Raw genomic sequence first — 21,156 nt, 5'->3', positions numbered from 1 at the left:
CAACACTGTGGAACACTGACTGCAGATGAGTATTACAACATTTCTGCAAGTCAGATAAATATTTCCAAAGTGTTTCTGCACCAACTCTCAGCTGAGGAGAGAGTTTCTAATTTTCACTTTTCATCGTTCAGATTAAGCCAGCGGTGGATATATGTCACAAACTCACTTGCCTGGATGACAGCTTTCCATTTGGAGAAATTCTCCAAGATTAAAAATGCAAAACATATTGAATCCAGTGACCAACAAATTACCTCTGGGAAGAGTGCACTGCTTGCTTGGCATTTGGTGCGACTACAATACCTACTGGAGACATTAAAAATGATTATATCCAGCAGGTTATAATAAATTCTTGAAACTTAACAACCTAACTGCCACCTCAATATGCCCAAACAAATACCTGTCTGCACCAGGTGCTCATCCTTCTTTCCTGACATTCAGACACCCTCACTTATCCTGTCATCACACAGACACATGAGCAGACCTGTCCCTGCCCTCTAGATTACATCTGTAGTGGTGGGCCAAGGAGACATGATGAACCTGCTTATCACGCTGCTGACACTTGATGTTAATGAAAGCTAGTATGGACAGCAGTATTTTAAAAAGCTGTTTGAAGCAAAACATACGCTCAGGCCTCTGATGAACTTGGTTTACCTCATTTAACATCACACTTTTCCAACATGTCTCTTTCATCAGTGGAGGAAGATGTACCCACATCCTGAAATTATGGGAAAAATATCAATAAAACAATGTAAAAACACTACTTCACAAGTAGGGTTGGGTGTCATTTTAGGATACCATTGCCCTTAAAGTGATACCAATAACCAACAGAGTAATTTTTGATACTTTTTTTCCAGACTTCAAGATTAAGATAACCCCTAGTGACCCTTGAGGGAAATTTGTCTCTGGCTACAGAACACAACAAAAGCTTCAATTACAGCTATACTATAAAGATGATCAATCAATACAGTGAGGTGACACACACAGAAAAACGGTCTTCACTGATGACACAAATTAAATATTACCTATGGATAAGGAAGGAAAGTTATATGGCCTTCATATGGATTGCACCTGCCCTATAATATTGCATCAGCCTCTTAAGAGCAATGTAATTGCACAAGGGTAAAAAAAAAGAAATATCAATGATAATGACAAAAAGTGTAAAGTAAAAAATAATGGAATTGTCTTGCACGAATAATGTGCGAGATAAAATAACAAAATACAAAATAGCAGCTGTTATACAAGGATAAAGTGAGGTAAAATAACAACAATTACAGCAATATAATTTAAAAGAAGCATAGCTACCACACCGGGAGAGAAAAATATCAGTGAATAACACAAGGAAATAATAAAATTAAATAATTGCACACCAAGAAGATAAAATTACTAGGGTCACTAGAACCATAAAAAATGCTAAAATTTGGGCATCCAGTGGCTTAGTGGATTGAGCAGGCACCCCATGTATAATGGCACCGCCATGCCACAGCAGTCGCAGGTTCAAGTCCAGCTCGCAGCCCTTTGCTGCATGTCATCCCCTCTCTCTCCCCCCTTCACACTGCTGATCTGTCCTATCTAATAAAGGCAAAATGCCAAAAAATAATCTTAAAAAAAAAAATGCTAAAATTGGGCAGGTTGCTTGTTGAGCAGAACTTTGGAAGTTGGAAGGAGGGAGAGTTTGTTGCAGTTGCTTTTGTAGAATATGGGAAGGGTCCCTCATTCAATAACAGTCATGTGAATGGAAACATCCAGTTGTGTAAAATGCCACCAGATGCAACAGGCATATAGTATAGCCACACTTTTGAACATTTTGATGGCATCTCCAGACGCTGAATTATTGCACTCCACTTCACCACACCACAGACTGCTTTGGTTGTGGGCCAATCACAAGCCACATTAAATCAAACAACGCTTGCAGTAACTGGCTACAAGTAAAAGCACACAAATAAGTCATTTTTTTCCAGATCGGGGTACAAAAAGAATAACGTTTGACAAGAAGAGTTTAGCACTGGCTGAGTTATTTTGGTTGACACCTTAAGGTTTCAAGCCCTTGTTACAAGTAAAGGGCTTGAATTTAATCCTAATTTAATAGACAGAAGTACTGTCAGCTAAATACTTTTAGAGTATAAAAAGTGATTCATGGTATGGGAAAAAGAAAAAGTTCTGTCACAAAAGTTGTGATAATGTTTTGGAATATTCTCTAATATTTGCTTTTTTGTGTGTTTGTGAAATATTTGAGTTTTACCTCTTTGAACCTCAGACAGTTATTCAAATGTAACATCTGAGAGGCACAATTTTGTGCCATCAATCAAGCCTTCATTTTCGCTGGAAATTGTTGGCACAGGCTGATCTGTACCAGAAACCTGAAAGGTTCATGGCCTATCCCCAGACCAATGGGCTGTCCTGACCCTAACTATTTGAGGTCAATGCCAAACATCCAACCATCTTTGCACATCCATAGAACATATTGGGTTTCTGGTACTGACTGGGCAGTGACACACATAAATGGTGTTAGACAGAATTGGACAGCGAAAGCGAGGCTTATAGAGAACATATCTAAATGCTGATGGTGTCATTCTATTGCCATAACATTGTGCAATCAACAATTGCTTAATAAATTAAGCAAATAACTGTGCTTATTTCCACTTTAAACCATATGTCAGCAGTTGAGTAGAGAGTCAAATGTTCCCCTCTGATTTGTATTTGAATAGAAGTATAAAGCAGGATAAGATGGTGATCTAAAGTGTGAATACTTCAAAATTGCATCTAGGAGCAGTGCTTGATTAAATGTACTTTGTCACTTTTCACTGCTGTTTATCATCACTCAAATCCCTCAAATGAAAAGCAAACAGACGTCTATGCTAATATTGCTTTTGCGTGCCATTGAAATGCCAGACGAACTGTTCAGCTCAACAGTTTAGTGGGCGGTTTACATTTAAACTGACATGCTACATGCATAGACACTGACATGATTCACCATTCACTGTGATTTCTGATCTTATTCAAGCTGATGTTCATGTTTGGACACCTTACAGATGCGTAGCGGGAAACCACCTTCTCTGTAAACAGGTCACGGCAGCTGATAAATGGACAAATCTTGTTTACTATTAAACCCACAAACTACATTTCTGAAACAAATACGATTTAAAGAAGATGGCCTCTTGCCAGAGGCGATGTTGAAGAACTGAAGCTGATCAGGCACACTCAGCTTTCGACATATAATTACAGCAGACGTGGTTCCATTTCCATATTATTTAATGTACTTTAAATGTATTATAGACTGTAGTTAACTGGATATTTGGCTTCATCACACTGAACCAAACTAACAAGTAAGAAACTAGAACAAAAAGTGATGGTGTTCAAACACAGAAAAGAGGGTAATCTGTTAGCCGTTAAATGACCTGCAAAACTCATTAACATTCCCTCTGTTGTGATGTTATACAGTGCCCGCACAAGGATGCAATATGAATTTGTGGGGAGATAAAAATTTAAAGAGTGTAAAATAACTCCTTTAGTCAGCGTGCTGACGGGTATCCCCTCCTGAAATGACTTTGAGGTTGGAAATCAATAACAGGCATATGTTTTGACATCTTATCCATCCTCACCCATGCCTGGAATGTGCCTTTCTTGCTGAATTCAAAAGGTGGAGCGTTTTTCCTTTTCATGACCACTGCATGCATACTGCCCTCAGATTACTAGTCATGTGATAGGCACATATGCAAGGCTTGGAAGTGCAATAGACATTTGACAGACAACAACGGGTTATTGAGCTGTCTATTCTGCTTCTCGAACAGCCTTGAAGACCCCAACAATCTTGGAAGGGGTTCAGTTAATATCCCTGAGGAGTGTGTGTTCTGTGTTGTATCCATTATACAACTGTTTATACCAAGATGTAATGATTAGTAAAGCAGTTTAAATGATGGATTGTTGCCTGTTTCCCAAAATGCAAATATTTCCCCTGAAAGCATCAATTACTCACAGCAAAACCAGTGCACTGCATACAGGAGTGACAAACACCGAGAGCTTATCCAACTATATTTAACACTGACACCCGACAGACTCTTGCACATGAATACATGAATGAATGAAGGCTGTATTCTTGATGGATTGCCTTCATTTCACAGGTAGAGCGACATCGGCTTCAAAAACAATAAATAATACAGTCGATATAGCAGACAGGTACATTATAATTCCTAATAAATGTTTTTTAATGCAGGAGAATGAGAACATCTTCTATCATAATCCCAATAGTTCCACATTTATTTATTTCCCTTTCGTGGCTTGTTTTTGCAGTCGGCTGTCAAATGGATCTGATTTGTCTCATGCACAATATTTCGCTTACCAAAAAAGGTTCGTAATCAAGAGTACACACATTGCGAATTGTTCATGCTCGGCTGATTTGTATGCAGCTTAGTGATGCGGCAGCTGAGAGGCTAGGATGTGAAAAATGAATGTCCTTGAGTATCTACTCTGCTATACATTCCACAAGAGGGCTGTACAATTGATCTTGATCGAGCCCAATTATTTTTTTTTTCCATCTAAAGCATGAAACTTTGGAGCAAATGTCGGTGCCATTTTCTGTCACAAAATGTGTAATAAAAGCCATCAATCAATACTGGAATGATACCAACCGACAGCATTGCTGCCGTCAGCACACGGCTCAGCAACAGGTGCAGGCTGTCCTGAAACATGGGGCTGAAATCATCACTGGTGCAACACTGCTCTCTAGTGGCACACCATAGGACTACTTTTTAAAAAGTTTGTGTCAAAACAATATTCACTTGTTACTGTGTGCTTTCAACAGTTTTTCATCTTTGTATCATTCTTCATGTCCATGAAGTGATTCCTGAACAGGACGTCATGACACAAGTCCAGCAGCCCAAACTGTTTGGCCCCCCCGTGGCCCTTTTCTGCAAATGATACTTGAAGAGACATGTACTGACAAGGTAAAGACTCAAAATGACCACAAAGAGGGGCAAAACAACCACAGAGACTTAAAAATACCATAAAAAAGACCCAAAAAATTCAACAAAGAAATGCAAAGCATCTGGTGAAGGAACAGAAAATGACTACCAAGAGAAAAAAATGAAGAAGAGATACAAAACTGCAGAGATGTGTGATGACTACAGAGAAATGCAAAACCACAAAACCAGAGGCTAAACAACTTGAAGGTCTATGTTTCTTGCTCCGATGCAAAAGAGGCAGTGGGGCCTTTTGCATGTCTAAGGGGCCCATTGTGTCATAATCTACCCATGCTTGTGTCTATACAGACTTAAGATTTCAATTCATGACAGATTTTCTACAGCTACAAAAGCTGGGGGACTAAATCAGTGCAGTACAGCTCTCTAGTTAGACATATCAAAGAAGTATCATCCAAAGTTAATTTCTTTTTTTACAAAATGTCTTCTTTGTGTGTCCCTCTATCAGTACTGTAGTTTGGAAAGACCAAGACAAAACCATGACTTTTGGGGGGTTGAGAACAGAGAGAAAGACCAAGGCAGGACAATTGCAACACTGCATGACACTAATGAATGTGGACAAGGCAAACCAGATACTCCTCAAATTGATCTGAAAGATCTGCATTTCCATAGAAACCACCCACAGAAGGCATTGAAGATACCTTGATATATGCTTGTGCTTTAATATATATATATATGATATAAAATAATCAAAAGGCATTGCAGACCTGAATTTTCCTTTGTTTGCCATGTTTAAACAATGTAAACACTTAAAAACTAAAATCAGCGTAACCATTTTTATTCAACAGTCCTTTTGTGCTCACGGAAAATTAGTAAAATCCGAGCCGTTGTGGTCCAGATGGTCTTCTTTGAGACAAGACTGAGTAAAAATTAGGTTGATTGCGAGACACGGTTGAGACCATCACAAAGCGGTCTGGAGGCTGCTTGTGAGACCGATCTCCAGTACGACAACACTGTCCTCCTGTTGTTATTTTAAAAAATAAGGCGATTTTTTTTTTTTTTTTACTAAAAAGACTTTCAAATAAACTTGTCTAATATGTTACCTGTAGCAAAAAGTTAAAACTTAAAATACTACAGGGTTACTTTGACGTACATTTTATTAACTCGTTTCTATTTTAGACATGCAGTTGTTTACTTGACATGACGTAACGTCGTGTGGTTTCTAAAGTTTTAGAAATAATCCTGATGATGTCATCAAGGTTGTCTCAGTTTGAGCTTGAGACTTCAAACAAAAATAAAACAGAAAATTGTTTTCAACTCTGCTTAAAAATATAAGCGGAATAACTATTAACAGTTTTAAATTAGGTAAAGACAGTGTATTTTGGAACCAGAGTGCAACAATTGTTCCTCTAGAGCATGAGGACATTGTCTATAAGCCACTCCATGCACAAAGTGAAAGAAAACAACATGAGCACAATTATGAACAACATTTTAATACAGAAGACGGATTTTCCGCCAAATCAAAACACAATAAGTCAATTCCCCCCAACTCACAAGCTACGAAGTGGAGAGATCTGATATGTCACCCACCATGGGAATGAACATGAAGTTAACAAACAGGAACGTACATTACAGTGGGAGCCTGTAACACTGTGGTTCGGGTAGTCAATTGTCATCATGCATCTGCCATGTTAGTGATATCAACAGAGTTCAAAGCTGCATGAGATTTGCACCATGCAGCATCCTTTAGATTTTAAATCCAAAGTTTAGATTCTTTAAAGGCATCAGTGACGGATGCTCCTCGATTTGTCTTCACAGCGAAGGATTATCATTGAAACGAATTTTAATTCTGATACCCAATGAAGACCAGACCCTTTTCTGCATATTCTTTCCTAAAAGCCCCAAATACATTTATGCAGTGTCATTTATGCAGTCATTTTGTTTATCTTTCTCTCAGTTTTTTGAATGTTCAGAAAGTGTAAAATAATTAAATTGTTGCTGAAACTAACTCAGGAGGTGGATCATTTGGGGGCATCTTCTTACAGTGTTTTTCACAGATTATCTGAAATGCAGTGATACAAAAAGAGCAGAAAGCGCAGTAACAAGCTTTCCCAAAGCAATACTATATCAGAAACAAACACAAGAAATGCACGAAGTTGGCTGACGTCTGCCTGCTTGTGGCAGATTAACATAAAGATAACAAAGAACAGACACAAATGTTAAAAAATATTTTTTGGTTAGTCTTCATTTTGCAACAATTAAAAAAAAGTAATAACTGAGTTTGTTGATGACTGTTAAGCCTTCAGCTCCAGAAATAGTTTGAGCCTCACAACCCTGTGAGTAATTTTTCAGGGTTGTTTTACAGTTTTCATTTGATATTTCACTCAATTAAAGCCTTTAACTCAACAATACCATTTATAACTGATCTGATTATCCCACAGCTGGATCTAAAACTAGAGAAAATGTTTTCATACTTGATGAGGGACAGCGCAACAATTTTTCCTCAGACTTCTTTTGAAGACCTTTTGTCCTATTCCACAACTTTTTAAAAAGGTACACTATGCAGGATTGTCAGTTACTGTCTGTAAACACGTGTGCCAGAGAAAGTGAAAGTAAAAGCCAACCCCAAATTCATTCTCCTTTGGCATTTTGCCTCGCTATTCTTGCATTTTTTTCCACGCTGTGTCTCTTGGATGCCTCCTGCTTACGGTCTGGCACCTGGTTGCTACTTGTTGTTTAGCTCCGACCTCGCTTGAGCACTGGTGGGGTACACGCCCATAACATTCCCAAACTCAGAAAATAAGAGCATACAGCTAGAGGGCAGAGTCTCTGCAGATAAATACACCGCCAAATAACTAGTGGGTCATAAGTGATGACTGAGATTGTGTGTTTTTTTTTTTTAAAGAAAATCCTGCATAGTATATCTTTAAAGAAAAAATAACAAAAATTCTGGTTCATACTGTTCGCACAGAGTCCTGCTTTCTGGCATATAGGTGCTCTTGTAAAGCAGCCACAGACAGAATCCAGCAGCAGAGGTGAAAATCAACAGAGAACAATCTCTTGTCTGCTGCCATAAAATGTTCATTAATTCCACTCACTTGTTCCGCTTGTCCTCTCTCACTTCCATTCACAGATGTAATAGGCACTTGAATTGCCTAATGTCTCCGTATAATCACCGTGATATATTAAACATAACCAGTTATGCTAATGAGGTAATTATTTAAGACAATTAGAGCATTCATTATCAAATAGCTCTCCGTCAACATACTTTGTCTTCAGATAACTCACGTGCAGTATTAATGAGGCGTTGAGAGTAATAACAGTTTGCAGAAGTTGAAACATTTAACTTTTTATTCAATATGAACGCAGCTAGGTACACTGAAATCTAATTAGACTGTCTGCACTATGAATTGTCCATCACGCACTATTAAGTTGCTTTGCTCAGAAAAATGTCTATAGACACACAGACGAAGTAATTTCCCACGTTTTATCCACCACAGTAGCAGGAACTAAAAACTTCTCATTTCCCCAAATCATGCTTGTAGAGCGGGTCAGTTAAATTAGATCTGTGAAAGGAAGCGAGCTCGGACATCAGGAGCAACACGCTTTTAAGTATCTGTCGTTCTGCTTGTCTGCGTCTCACTGATTCTCTTTGAGCTTCGAGGTCAAGGGTATTTTATCCTCATCCTAGCTGGGAGGCAGTTCTGTGGTCCTGACTGAGGCACACAGGCTTGCTGATGTGATCTGTTATTGCTAAACTCATCAGATTACCACTTTTTTTTTTAAACAATACAAAGTAGAAAAACAACTTGGATCTAAAAACCACCACACACAGACACACACACACACACACACACACACACACACACACACACACACACACACACACACACACACACACACTCACTCATACTCACATCCAAATACACATTTGCTCTCATGTGATGAGAGTTAGGCTGGCAACGATCACTGAGGTTGAATATAGAAAGGCAGTGCATGGAAAAGGCAAACTGGCATTGGGGGGTTGATTAGGTGGACCTGCTGTCTGATTGGGGCTCACTGTGGCTAACAGAGACGTCTTGCTGACTGACTTGTGTCGGGGGAGATGGCGTGTAGGGGGGTGGGGCTTCGTTTACGCTAATGGTGTCTCCTCCCTCAGAAATGAGAGGAGGGTGATGGGAGGGACGAGGAGCGTCCGCCTCGTCGCTGTGAGCACACTCGCTGTAGGGCGGGGGCTTCAGATCGTCCTCTGCAAGGAAAAAGAGAAAACAGGTCAACAAGTTTACCAGCAGTTTAAGAAATATAAGCATTATGTTACATAAGCTTCAACACTGGGGCTGTACAACGAATCAATACAAGATTACAAACTTCGAACTGCAATCAAATTTTGTGACAATGATTCTGACATGTTTGCACTAACACTGAGGTCCTCTGCATCAAATCAAACGCTTACAATTTCTCCCTAAGCTGCATCACCAAAGTGTGTGCTACACCACGTGAAAAAAAACCCTTAATATCAATAAATCTTAGGTGTGTGAGAGACTCAGGAGCGAAATGCAGTGGAAGTCAACACCCTTTTCCAGAAACAACAAACACGTGTAAAAATCCCTGAAACCCAGTGACGGTGAGGAAGTACAGATCAAAACGATGTTGTTAAAAACTGACCCAGAGTCGTGGAATCCTGAATCCTCTTCGTCGCTCTCAAATAAAAAATTATGTTTGCAGCGCTTCTTCTCTTTCAAACATCTTCTTGTCGCAAAGGTGTTATCGTAGTCTCTTTACTGTCCGCTCATCCATATTCCTTGTTTGCCGTGCTCTCGTTACAAAATTTCACTTTCCCAAATCACCTTCGCAATTCCAGTATGTTTGCCGTACCCTCATTATTTGTTTTAGAAGTTCTGCATGAGCACTGGACTGTGACTTTTTTAATATTGTATATTTTATATCTTAATGGTTGCACAATTACAATTTGATAACGACAGTATGCAAAATTGTGTCTGCGTAGACACATGAGGAAAGTGTAAGACTCAATGTTGTAAGACTTCACCAAAAGCACTAAGTATACATTCAAGCATGAACACAGTTGAACAGAAAGCCCTGAGAAACCTTCTGGTATCTCAGATCGAAAAACTTTTCATATGTGAGGGCAAAAACTCAGGATGCAACATTGTGTACTGTACTACAAATAGAGCTAAAATGTCACTACTTCTGCGTTCTGTAACCACATCCTGCTGTCACACAGAAAGAGCCCTTCAGATCAAATTAGATACCGCTCGCAAAAGAGGACACTCTGAATCTTGATATGGAAGATTCAACACCTGACCTTGCTAGCTTCTCTCATCTTTCAAAAACTCACAATGACATGAGAAACATAAATGGGGAAACATAGAATAAAGAAACTCATAATGGCTCCTAAAGCACCAGTAGTACATTAAGTACATACTCTTAGTGAAAAGAGTTGGACTTGTTTTTTCCCTTACCAGCTCTGCCAAAAACAGATAACAGAAATGAGTTAACTCTTGACTTGACTGACACATGAGCAGTACATATCAAGGCATGTCTGTCTGGTATAAAAAGAAAACCTTGAAGCGATGGCTTTCATTATGATTAAGTTACTGACTCACAGTGTACGCTCTCTTTTTAGAGCAAACAGTACTCTGCGTGTGCGTACATGTGTGAGCTCATTTTAATCAGAAGAGACAAGTTTACCGATAGAAGTACTACATTTTAGAGTAGCAGTTCAGACTCCATCTGGTGTTCATTTGCTGGTCGTGGCAATGACCCCTACAGTCAGAGAGGTGCGATGGCAAGTTTTTGTCAGGAGTAGTTTCAACCTGTGCACATCAAGTTCAGATAACTGGATGAATTAACTGTACTCTTATCAGTGACTGGGTTTTATGTTGATTAGGGCAAAGGAGTGGTAGTTTTAGTCTTTAGGTGGACTTGTACTTCTGTGTTAGGGGGTTTCGCTGCACCCACAATGGCAGTGTGCATAGGCTGTGTCACGCAGTAGGCTACAACATAACTGATGTGCACTTAAGGTTTCTTGTATTTTTCCTACAAGTTGCTACTATACGTAGAAATTGTTCAGTGTGAGATGATCATGGTAAACTTTGCCAAAGTCAAGTCAAGTCAAGTTTATTTCTAAAGCTCATTATCACAAATCACAATTTGCCTCAGATTGCTTTACAACATACAACATCCTTCTGTCTTTAGACCTTAACATTGACTATGGAAAAACTCCCCCAAAAAACCCTATAACGGGGGAAAAAATGGAAGAAAGCTAAGGAAGTCCCTTTAAGCAAAGAGCACAGGCCGTGGACCATTGTGAACACTCTTTCCGAATGTTTTTTTCTACTTTAGCATCAGATAGTGACAGATTTCTTTAAATCTGTCATCTGCTTTCAAAGTGCATACCCTACAATACTACATGACACTACATGCTAAGGTCAGCAAAACATATAACTTGGTTGCATTCTTTTGCAGCCTAGATGTGAAAGACCTGAAAACACTGACCAATCAGAGCAGACTGGGCTTTTTTCAGGAGAGGGGCTTAAAGAGACAGGCGATAAAAAGTGTTTCAGACAGAGGGTAAATACTGAATTCCCAGCACACACAGTATGAAGACAATTCAAAGTTTTTGAACATCAGAGTATGTATACATATTGTAGTATTAAATACAAACATGATCCTGAAAATGAGCACAATAGGACCTATTTAACATATTTAAATTAAGGTTCGGTTCTTGCCTCCTTCTTAGCAACACATCTTGCAAACCATCTCCACTGCAAACCTTCTCACACTGACCTCTGCTCTCTATCACAGTAAGTGAAACTATGTAAATACCACAACCGCAGGGAATGTTCAGTGACAATACGAGGCGGACTTTCCCCACTGACGCTCGTTACACAGTGAATGAAAAAATGTAACTGTAGTAACTGTGGGGAATGTGAATTAAACACACATTTGATACGCTGTTTTAGTGTTGCGGTCACGCTATGCACGGGCGAAATTCGACATTGAATCACAACCTACAACGTCAGTATTTGCAGTGACACTCCTGTTAACCCTTTGCATCAAGCTTTACTTTACTGGGTGCTGTGATGACGGAAACAACTGAGAGGAAATAATATGAGTGGTTAGCACCCACAAGCTGTGGCTTCCAGGACTGACGAAGAAGAGGGGTAAAAATGTCCCCCTTGCTGAACTTTTCAACCGCCGGGTGAACAAAGAAGCATCAGACAAAGTGTATCGCACTAAGGGAAAGAGTGTGTGTGTGTGTGTGTGTGTGTGTGTGTGTGTGTGTGTGTGTGTGTGCTACCTCCAGAGACTGCCTCATATGGTGGTGGCATGTCCAATTGGGAGAAGGATGCAGCTGGTGGCAGAGCTGTGGAGGGCTCTTCTATTGACAGGTCATCCTGAACACCATACCAACTAGGCCAGACAGACGTTTGCTAAAAAAGGAAGAAGACACAGAGTTAATGACTCACACAAAAGAAGCAGAAACATGTGTAAATACACAAGTGCTCATAAATCAATAAGCAAAAGCCAACAGTACAAGTGTCAACACTGCTAGCACTATTAGGATACTAACTATGCTGGTTTTACTGTACACATTTCCAAAGAAGACATTGCTGCTTATGATAATATTGTACTTCTTGTTAACTCACTGCTTCAAGACTGACAAGCAAGTCTGTACACACACTGAAGTGCAAACATCAAAAAACAAACAGCAAGACAATATTCTTGAAGAGGAATTAATGATACTGTAAGTGTGCCGAGCTGCCCATGTTATACCCCTTTTCTGTGTTTCAACATGTGTTTTTCCGACCAGCATGGAACATTTTAATCCCCAGAGTTGATGATCCATGTTAACCCCCCCCCCAATAAAGTCGTTTACACAAATCGCAGGAGCGAGCAGTCTGCCAGTGAACCACAGAAATAGGCAGTGGTCTTCTACATTACATTAGGCTGTAACACTCGCTGCGTTAATATAATTTTCCAATATATATTTCTACTTTCAGCTCCTTTAAAAAAAAAGAAAGACTGAAATGATAGCCTTAGTGTTTGGTGTTGAAATTCTAGCCTCAACAATACCCTGAAAAATATTGATATTTGATACCAATTTCGATACCACAGGGACAAACTGACATTGAGGGCATAAAACCTAACTTTTTTCTTAAAAGATAAATATAAAAAGGCTGTAACATGACAGCGACTTTTCTTTCCTTTGTTAGTAGCAGAGAAGAGCATAATAACTTCTGTAGATATTGATAATAAGAGTGAGAAAGCGCCACTGGTACTGGTGTATTGATACTGTGGAAATTGAGTACTGAAATTATTGCAAATATTCAGAATTGATAAATAAATAAAAATTAAAAATCCATATTTTTGACAACACTAGATAGCCTATAGGTTTAAAGAATGATTCATATCTTTGCGTAAAGCTCCAACAGAGGACACAAATGACACATCATAGAGTAACATCATAAAGTATGATCTCTTCTGAACAATGGAGCTGTACCTGAGTAATCTGGCTGGCTTCTTAGCAGCATATTAACTAAAAACAGCTCCTCATAGAATATTACTTGTATTATTGTAGTTACGAACAAATACTTGTTGAGAACGTGCAAAAACTGGGAACTGCAAAGTACTTTGTTACTTAAAATTGCCATCCTGTTATTGTGGTAATGATGGAGAATGATGCATTCATTTAATTAAAACACAAAACCACAAATAACCTACAATAATCACCCTTATTCCTGTAGGCCTAAAAAGCTAAACCACACAAGATGATGTCAAATAATCTATAAACATCCATCTCTTCGATCTCTCTCTAGGGCCTACATGTATCAAAAGTTTTCCCTCATTGCTTTTCTGGCTTCACTTTATCTTCTCAGGTAGCCGTGAATAAGACTGTCCGAGAGGTTTAGTGAGTGATACTACATCAAGACTTTTTCTCTCCACTATGTTTGATTCATTTAAGCCCGGGACTCAAGTCGTCTTGGCGTCTCTCCAGAAAACTTTCAGGGTGCCGGGTTATGGATGACCGTGGGGCCTCCCTGCTGCAGATTCCATTAAAATCTAAACAGGGAACATTATACACCAGAGACGGCAGAGGGAACACGGGGGGAAAAGAGAAAAGAAGAGGGGAAGGGAAAAAAAACAAAAAGGGGAAGAGAGAGGGACGTAGGAGAGAACGCAGGAGCAAAGAGAGAAGCTGTGGAATAAGGACAGATTACAGACTGGAGGAGGGGAGGAGGGAGAGGTAGAAGACCGAAAAAGAGAAAGATAAATGTAAAGAGGAGGTACAAGGGCTTCTGTACTAGACATGTAACTAGCCTGTATGTAAAGCAGAAAGAACATATATGTAAATACACTGAGGCAAGAGACATTTAAATCCAATTTTTTTACAACTCTACATATTTCATGTTACCATACATTCCTTGTGTTAAGCATGTATGCTATGTCCATAAGAGATCATTTCAAAATAATAGCCAAGAAGGGCATTTATTTCAGCTTTATTCACAAGAACAGATTTTCAGAGGGTCAGAAAGGTTAAATACACTGTCAGAATTTGGTGACGATGCCTTTTAACTGGTTCACTGAAACCAGCTTAGGGTAGCCTTTCACAAATTGTGTGGACTTTAGGGTTGAAACCGTATGAGATTTTCACGGTATGTAGACATCTCAGAAAATACTGCAGTTCCATGGTATCATGGTATTACAGAATTACTATGATTATCAGTCAGAGTGACCCGTGAGAGAATGAAAACAGAAGGTTTAGTTTTGGTCGAACAAATGTTTTATCCCTATAATTAAGAAGTGAAACAATTATTAAGTCTCCCTTTTGAAAATAACTCAACTAAAGGTGAGATTATCAATCCAGTTGCATTTTTTAAAAACATAACCTAGATAAGCAAATGTACACTGTATGATAATAGTCAAATTTCATATCACTGTATACCTCAAAACCAGTATATCGCTGCAACCCGAGTGGACTCAATTGTATACACACTGAGAATGGTGATATCAAACTTGACCGGACTTCCTCTTAAAGTCAGACAGCATTTCCCATAGAACACAGGATATTATAACTGGTCTGGGGAAAACTCAAGGTCAAAAGTCCTGGCAACTCTCAGTTTCAACTGTATCATTTATTTACTTATTCTTTCACAAATGGGGCATTTCCTGTTGCACAAATGTTCCAAACAACGCTAAAAATATCACATCTGTGCCTCTTAGATGAAAACACTGCATTGATTAATATCTCAGACACTGGGGCAGTATCGGGAAATGACTAAACTGAATTTTAATGCAGACTTCCATTTAAATGAATCATTTCTTTGAGAAATGTGTGGATGTCGTTTTCATTCTTGCAGTATCTTCTGCAATATCTACCAAGAAGTGGGCGAAGTGGGCAAAAGTTGGATCTGAGTTGGAAAGACGTCACAGAAACCTGTTTTATATGATTCACAGAGCATATTTTGGGATGGTTCTGAATCATGGCGATTGCTTCCAGGTGTTTTAGAGAGGCAGTAAAGCAGAAAGGCCCAGGGGGAAGCACGATCATGATGGCTGTCTAAACCTGTGGCTTAGCCCACAGAAAAGACTCCAAACAAACTGATTTCAAGGAAAGGCATTACTATTCTACACATACCACTGAGAACATAAACACAATAATGTTGGTAAATTCAAGTAGCACTTGAGGGGAACAATAAAAGATAAGCCTGCAGTTTGTAGCCAATTTCAAATATGTATAAAAAGCATGTGTGTCAGCAATATGCAGAAAGTTTCAAAGCAAACAGAAAAACACTACGAAGGTCATACCAGTGTCAAATTACTCTTAAGGGCAGCTCGAACTAACCACATAAACTCATAACAATCTCAAAAAAATTAAACACCAGGGCAGACCATTCTTTTTCTCCAATCTATCTCATGAGTCACATGGGACAAAAGATATAAACTGTGAGATTTCAAGAAAAAAAAGGGCAGCATAAAGAACATCAGTGACTGACAACTGGACTTTGTCAGATAAAGGAAATACAAGACCTTCTAAGATTCATACATTTCTGCCTGACTGGTGATATCTGCACAGAAAAATCTCACATGCATGGTTGAAATTTTACAAACTTGTTCAAAAAAGCCTATTAACTGAATAACTGTCAAGCTGTAACCTGTCCTGCCAGACATCTGTTGTCAACAAGGTCAAACCAACTTAACAGAAAAATGTAAGCAGACACATGCAAACCAGAAATGTGTAGCTATTAATACACGTCCACAAACTCGCTCAGCATGTCACTGAAAGTGGAATGTAGCCTTTTTCATCATTCTACTCAAAGTGAAAGTGACTGAAAACCACATGTCCTCTCGAGAGAGAGAGCAAACAACTCCTCTGCAAAAATGTAACACAACTGTGACCTTATTTGACTTTCCCTTACTCCGGGGCTGCATACTCCGATTGGATAAAAACAGCGACAGTTCTGAGAATAGGGCTGAACTTCGCTTAGTGACGCACCACTTTCAGTGTGTCTGCCGCTGGGCCAAAAAATACTGAAGAAGTTAAAGGGGAACTACATGCAAAATGGTTGTTATCACAGTACAAATTATTACACAGATTCTTGTTGGCATATGGTGTTAAACTGATTTTTCCAACACACTGTTTATGTAAAAACCTGCTTTTTCTGCTTAAAATTAGCTTGTGGGGTCCACTTGGATTTTAACGTCTGATTCAGCTGAATTCCCAACCACCAAACTGTCACAAAATAGGAAGGACTCCGAGGTCTATTACGTATGTTAAGGTATAAAAAGATATTATAACGACAGTTGTGTTAACTGTGATAAAAAGCACAGTAACGCTCTGTACTGTACCGACACTCCCCCACAACACTGGAGTCTCTTATCGTAGAGCTGCTACTAGCTCAGCCACAACACTGTTACCTCAACAGTGGCTACAGCCACATGCACACCCGTATTTCACATTTATTATGAAAATATTCTGAATTTGATGGAAACAGCATATTCCTTATGATATTCCTTAAATATTCCGAATTAGCCTGTTTTCTGAATTTTGCATTTTCCGATTAAGACATGGGATATGCTGGTATTATTTGAATTTTAGGAGCATTTTTTGGGCATGTATACAGCCAATTTGGAATATTTGCCTCAACCAGGGATTTTACTGTAGTTTTTACTGTGTCGTCAAGGGTACGTGGTACACAAACCAATTCGCCAACAGTTTGCAAAGCTGTGGGGTAGAGATGCACGCAAAAGAAAATCCCACATTTCTGGTTGATAAAATATCAACTTTTCAAGAAGGTGAAGTAAGGAAAGTGGGAGTCGAACATGTTAGCCACCGGTAGGAAACTGTGAAAAAATCCTTTTTTGATGCAAAGAAGAAAAATGACAAGCGTCTCCAGCTGTCCTACTTCTCCATATGTGAATGTGATACGCAGCACATCAGGGCACATAATTTGGAATATGCACGGCTGCATGTACACAGGAGTGTTAGTGGAATACTCATTTTCATTAGACATGTAAACATCTTAGTAGGAATATTGTCTTTTTCAGAATAAGAGCAAAAAACTGAATATTTTGTGCGCGTGACTCCTTGACTCTCTCAAAGGACCATAAATGTGCTTCTTGTTCATCTCAAAGGTGCACGAGACATCAGGTTTTCCAGCAGAGAAACAGAGAGTGACAGCAGCTTCTCAAGGTTTGATAGCTCTGATTACCAGCTCTATTCATGTATCGGGTGGTGGTCAGTCGGTCGGTGTCCCCCAGTTCGCTGACCACACACTACCACACCACCAAAAGTCACAGTCTGTCACTTAAATATGCTGAGAGAGAGGATTCTAGCAGTTCTTTCACAATTTTACCTCTGGGATCAATAAAGTATTTCTGATTCTGAGAATTTGAGGGTGTAGTTGCTCTTTAAGCTCAATTTGAACACGGTTGTTTACTAAAGCTCAGTTAAACAGCAACATGTAAAGCTACAGCAATGGAAAACAGTTTCAAAGCAAACATGAAGTCAAGCAGGGCTGTGTTTTAAAGTGCAATGTGTCTGCCCTGAAAGAGCACGCACACCCTCCCTATCCCCAAGATGAAAGAATATTCTTTGGATGTACACAAATCACAAAGGTACCACATTTTTCATTCAAAACGGCCAATTTTGTTGAAAGGAGACGACTTTGCTGCTATGTTACAAATTCTTTCTGCTCAGTGTACCATACTGAAGTCAGCCAACATAAAAAGATTCTCTTTATTACCAAAACCTTATACTCCATAATAAAGACATATCCCGGAGGCGCAAAACCACTCCAGTAGCTGACAGCTAGATTATACGTTTCAAATGTAGGATGTGTTTGTGTGTATGTGGGGGTATGCACTTACACTCTGTCTTTCACACATCTGATGGAGGTAGGCCCTTCCTCCGACAATGACTATCTGAGCATTGCGTGGGTTGCTCAAGTATGCTGCCAGCTGCCTCTGTCTTGATCGGTACCAGCACACATAGAAGAATATCTTGATAATAATGAATATAATAACAACTCTGTGGAGTAAAGAGGAGAGCAGGATAAGACAGGGATGGACAGCTTTATACATCAGGTTTTTTTTTTTGTTTGTTTTTTTTTAATAGTAGTGAATTTATGGGTACAACCATGATATGAAAGGTGGGAAATGATCAAAGGACACATAAAGAAAGACAAGGAGACATACTAAATTTAACATAATATACATGTGTAGGACATAAACAATGACAAAAATCTAATTATAATATCTTTTAAAAGCACTTTAAATTTGTCAAATATGGCACCCATGTTTCTGATATTTGTGTGTGAGCAAGGGGAAAAACAACTGAAAGACAAAATAGTTTAAAGTAAAATGATAATACAACTACATTTTTTATAATAATGTTAATATGATGGTAAATAATCATAACAGCTTGTGCAGCCATTATATGCTATTAATACATATTATGGGAAAAAGGTGATAATACTATGGAAGGTGTGGAAAAAAGACCTCAACTCTACTTTTACAAAACATAAAATAAAATTAAATAAATACAGGAGATAACAGTACTGTGTGAAAGCCTTAGGCCACCTTAAACTCTTATTTTGGCAAGGTTATAATAATCATACATATTTATTTCTCAGAAATCTCCATACTACAATACAACCAGAAAATATAGAGCATATGTATGCAGTATTAAAAACACAAACATCTGAGAATAAAACTACTTTAACAGGCTAAAGTTGTACGTTTTTAGTGTAACCTTCCTTTTCACTTAGCATGTCTTGAACTCTCCTGGTCTGACAACATGAGATTTACAACACAAAACTTCTGGTGTTTTTATACCAGGTTGCATTCAAGACATGCCCAAAGCTCAATATTGATTGTTTGAGCTACCTTTTGTTATGGTTGTATAATTCCATGTTTTTACAACTAAAGATTGACTTCAGAGAGGTTTGTTCTGACTTTTTTTGTTGGTGTTTTAATACATAGTACATATTCTCTATATTCTTTGTTTTATTCTTAACAAAGAGACTGATAAATAAATGTGTATATACCCGCATTACAACCTTACTAACATAACATATATGATAGCCTAAGACTTTAGCGCTGTATTGTAATTATAACTGAATTAAGTTGTACTCACATGTACCAGTACAGCTCCATTTTTGTGAGATGTAAGTCAGTGAGTGGAGGTTCTCATAGCTGGGGAACTACTTGCTGATCCCTGGCCAAAACCACAACTTCTCCTGAAAACAGTAAACATGTTGAGCAATTTCTTCGCATAAAGGCAATCTTTATCTTGCTCAATTCAAACACATGTAACAAATGTTAGAATCAACAACCAGATCGCTTTAATAAACCCAGAAGCTCAGAGCATCTCACCGCCTGAGCTATAGGTTAATGTTAAAGCACTTTCAGTAACTTAAAACAGATGGTAAGTTTAGCACGAAAGCTCCTTAGTTGGTTTAGCTGTATAGCTAAGTGCAAACACAACGACGTTAATTTTTACTTACTATAAAGCGAAAGCTCAGCCTTAGATAGCTGGAAGATGTGTCATTTCCCTTGTCGTTTCGGAGATGAGATGAGTAGAGCTGCAGCAACCAGCTGAGGCTACAGCTAGTTTAGCTAAGCTAACGTGTAGCAGGCCACAACAACAACAACAGCCGCTTCTCTATTTACCCACGCCGCGAACAAAACAACGACTAAAACAGACTCGCTTTAGGAACATAGCTTCTTGGTGTTATATACAAGATTACTAGCTAGTTACAAGACACGCTACTCGTTAACTTAACATTGAAGAAACAACTAAACTAGTCCTACAGAGTTCTAGCTAGCGTTTACTGACTTAGCACACCCCTGCGCGTTCACGCTCTCTTTGGTTTAACAGTGGGCGGGTTCACGGGACTGGTGCCTTCACTTGCCTCCCGTAAATTGCTCATTTTTTTTTTTTTACGTTCAAGTGCTATTGTTGCAGTCACAGAAAAACGTATGAATAATGTGTTTGCTGTTTTATTAAAGTCAAGCAATGCGGAGCTGCTTTTCCGTAGGAAAACGGAGATTAGAAAGATCATTCCAGTTAGGTTCTAAGTTGACGTTTTATTAACCAAAATAGTGTTTCTCATTTTAAAAAAGCATCGTAAAAAGTAGCAATGTCAAAGGATTTAAATTACCGGTAAGTTGTCAAACACTTCGAAGATTAGATCTAATCAAAACTGCCATTTTTCAGGTTATTGTTGGGGTGTTTCATTGAGGTCCATCAACAATTCTGATCCGAAGGTCTTTGAAGGTAGCACAGGTTCGCCGTAAAAATGTTACCAAATAAATACCATTTTAATGGTGTTATTATACCATTTATGTATATCAACGCGTCAAAAACATGTTAAGAGGCGAAATTATTCAAAGAGTAACCTCGGTGTTAACTGTTTAATATTAGATTTCAGTTAATGTTGAGTTTTAAAGGTCTCTTCCTCTCTGATTTCCCCGAAAACGTATTGAAAACCTCTGCAAAATGTCAATTTTAATACATATAGTAAAGTAAATACATGAAAATGATAACAAATAATCTAAAAGGTCATATCAGGTTGCTCATATCTATCGACTCTTTGACTCCACCCAGTGGTCATAGTGCCATAACGCAGTCTAAAAGACAACCAAATACAGATTTGTGCAGTAAACAAAGACGAAAAATCAATATGTAAATTTACAAGGAAAGGACACCTATGAAAAT

At 38.7% G+C, this 21,156-nt stretch overlaps 1 protein-coding gene across 1 annotated transcript; it reads right to left on the bottom strand.

Moving 5' to 3' along the window:
* Nucleotides 1-6,385: 6,385 nt before the first annotated feature.
* Nucleotides 6,386-20,308, bottom strand: LOC121960590 (uncharacterized). The gene is made up of 5 exons (XM_042510373.2): nucleotides 19,943-20,308; nucleotides 19,573-19,675; nucleotides 18,306-18,465; nucleotides 12,235-12,367; nucleotides 6,386-9,162 (listed from the first exon to the last, which is right to left on the bottom strand). The coding sequence occupies exons 2-5, from the start codon at nucleotides 19,590-19,592 to the stop codon at nucleotides 8,942-8,944; spliced, it is 534 nt and encodes a 177-aa protein (XP_042366307.1). The 5' UTR covers nucleotides 19,593-19,675; nucleotides 19,943-20,308; the 3' UTR covers nucleotides 6,386-8,941.
* Nucleotides 20,309-21,156: the final 848 nt, after the last annotated feature.

Source organism: Plectropomus leopardus, chromosome 21 (assembly GCF_026936395.1).
Source record: "Plectropomus leopardus strain MGB_pleo_1.0 chromosome 21, ASM2693639v1, whole genome shotgun sequence".
NCBI classification, from domain to species: Eukaryota; Metazoa; Chordata; class Actinopteri; order Perciformes; family Serranidae; genus Plectropomus; species Plectropomus leopardus.
This window is presented reverse-complemented; position numbering and strand designations above follow the sequence as displayed.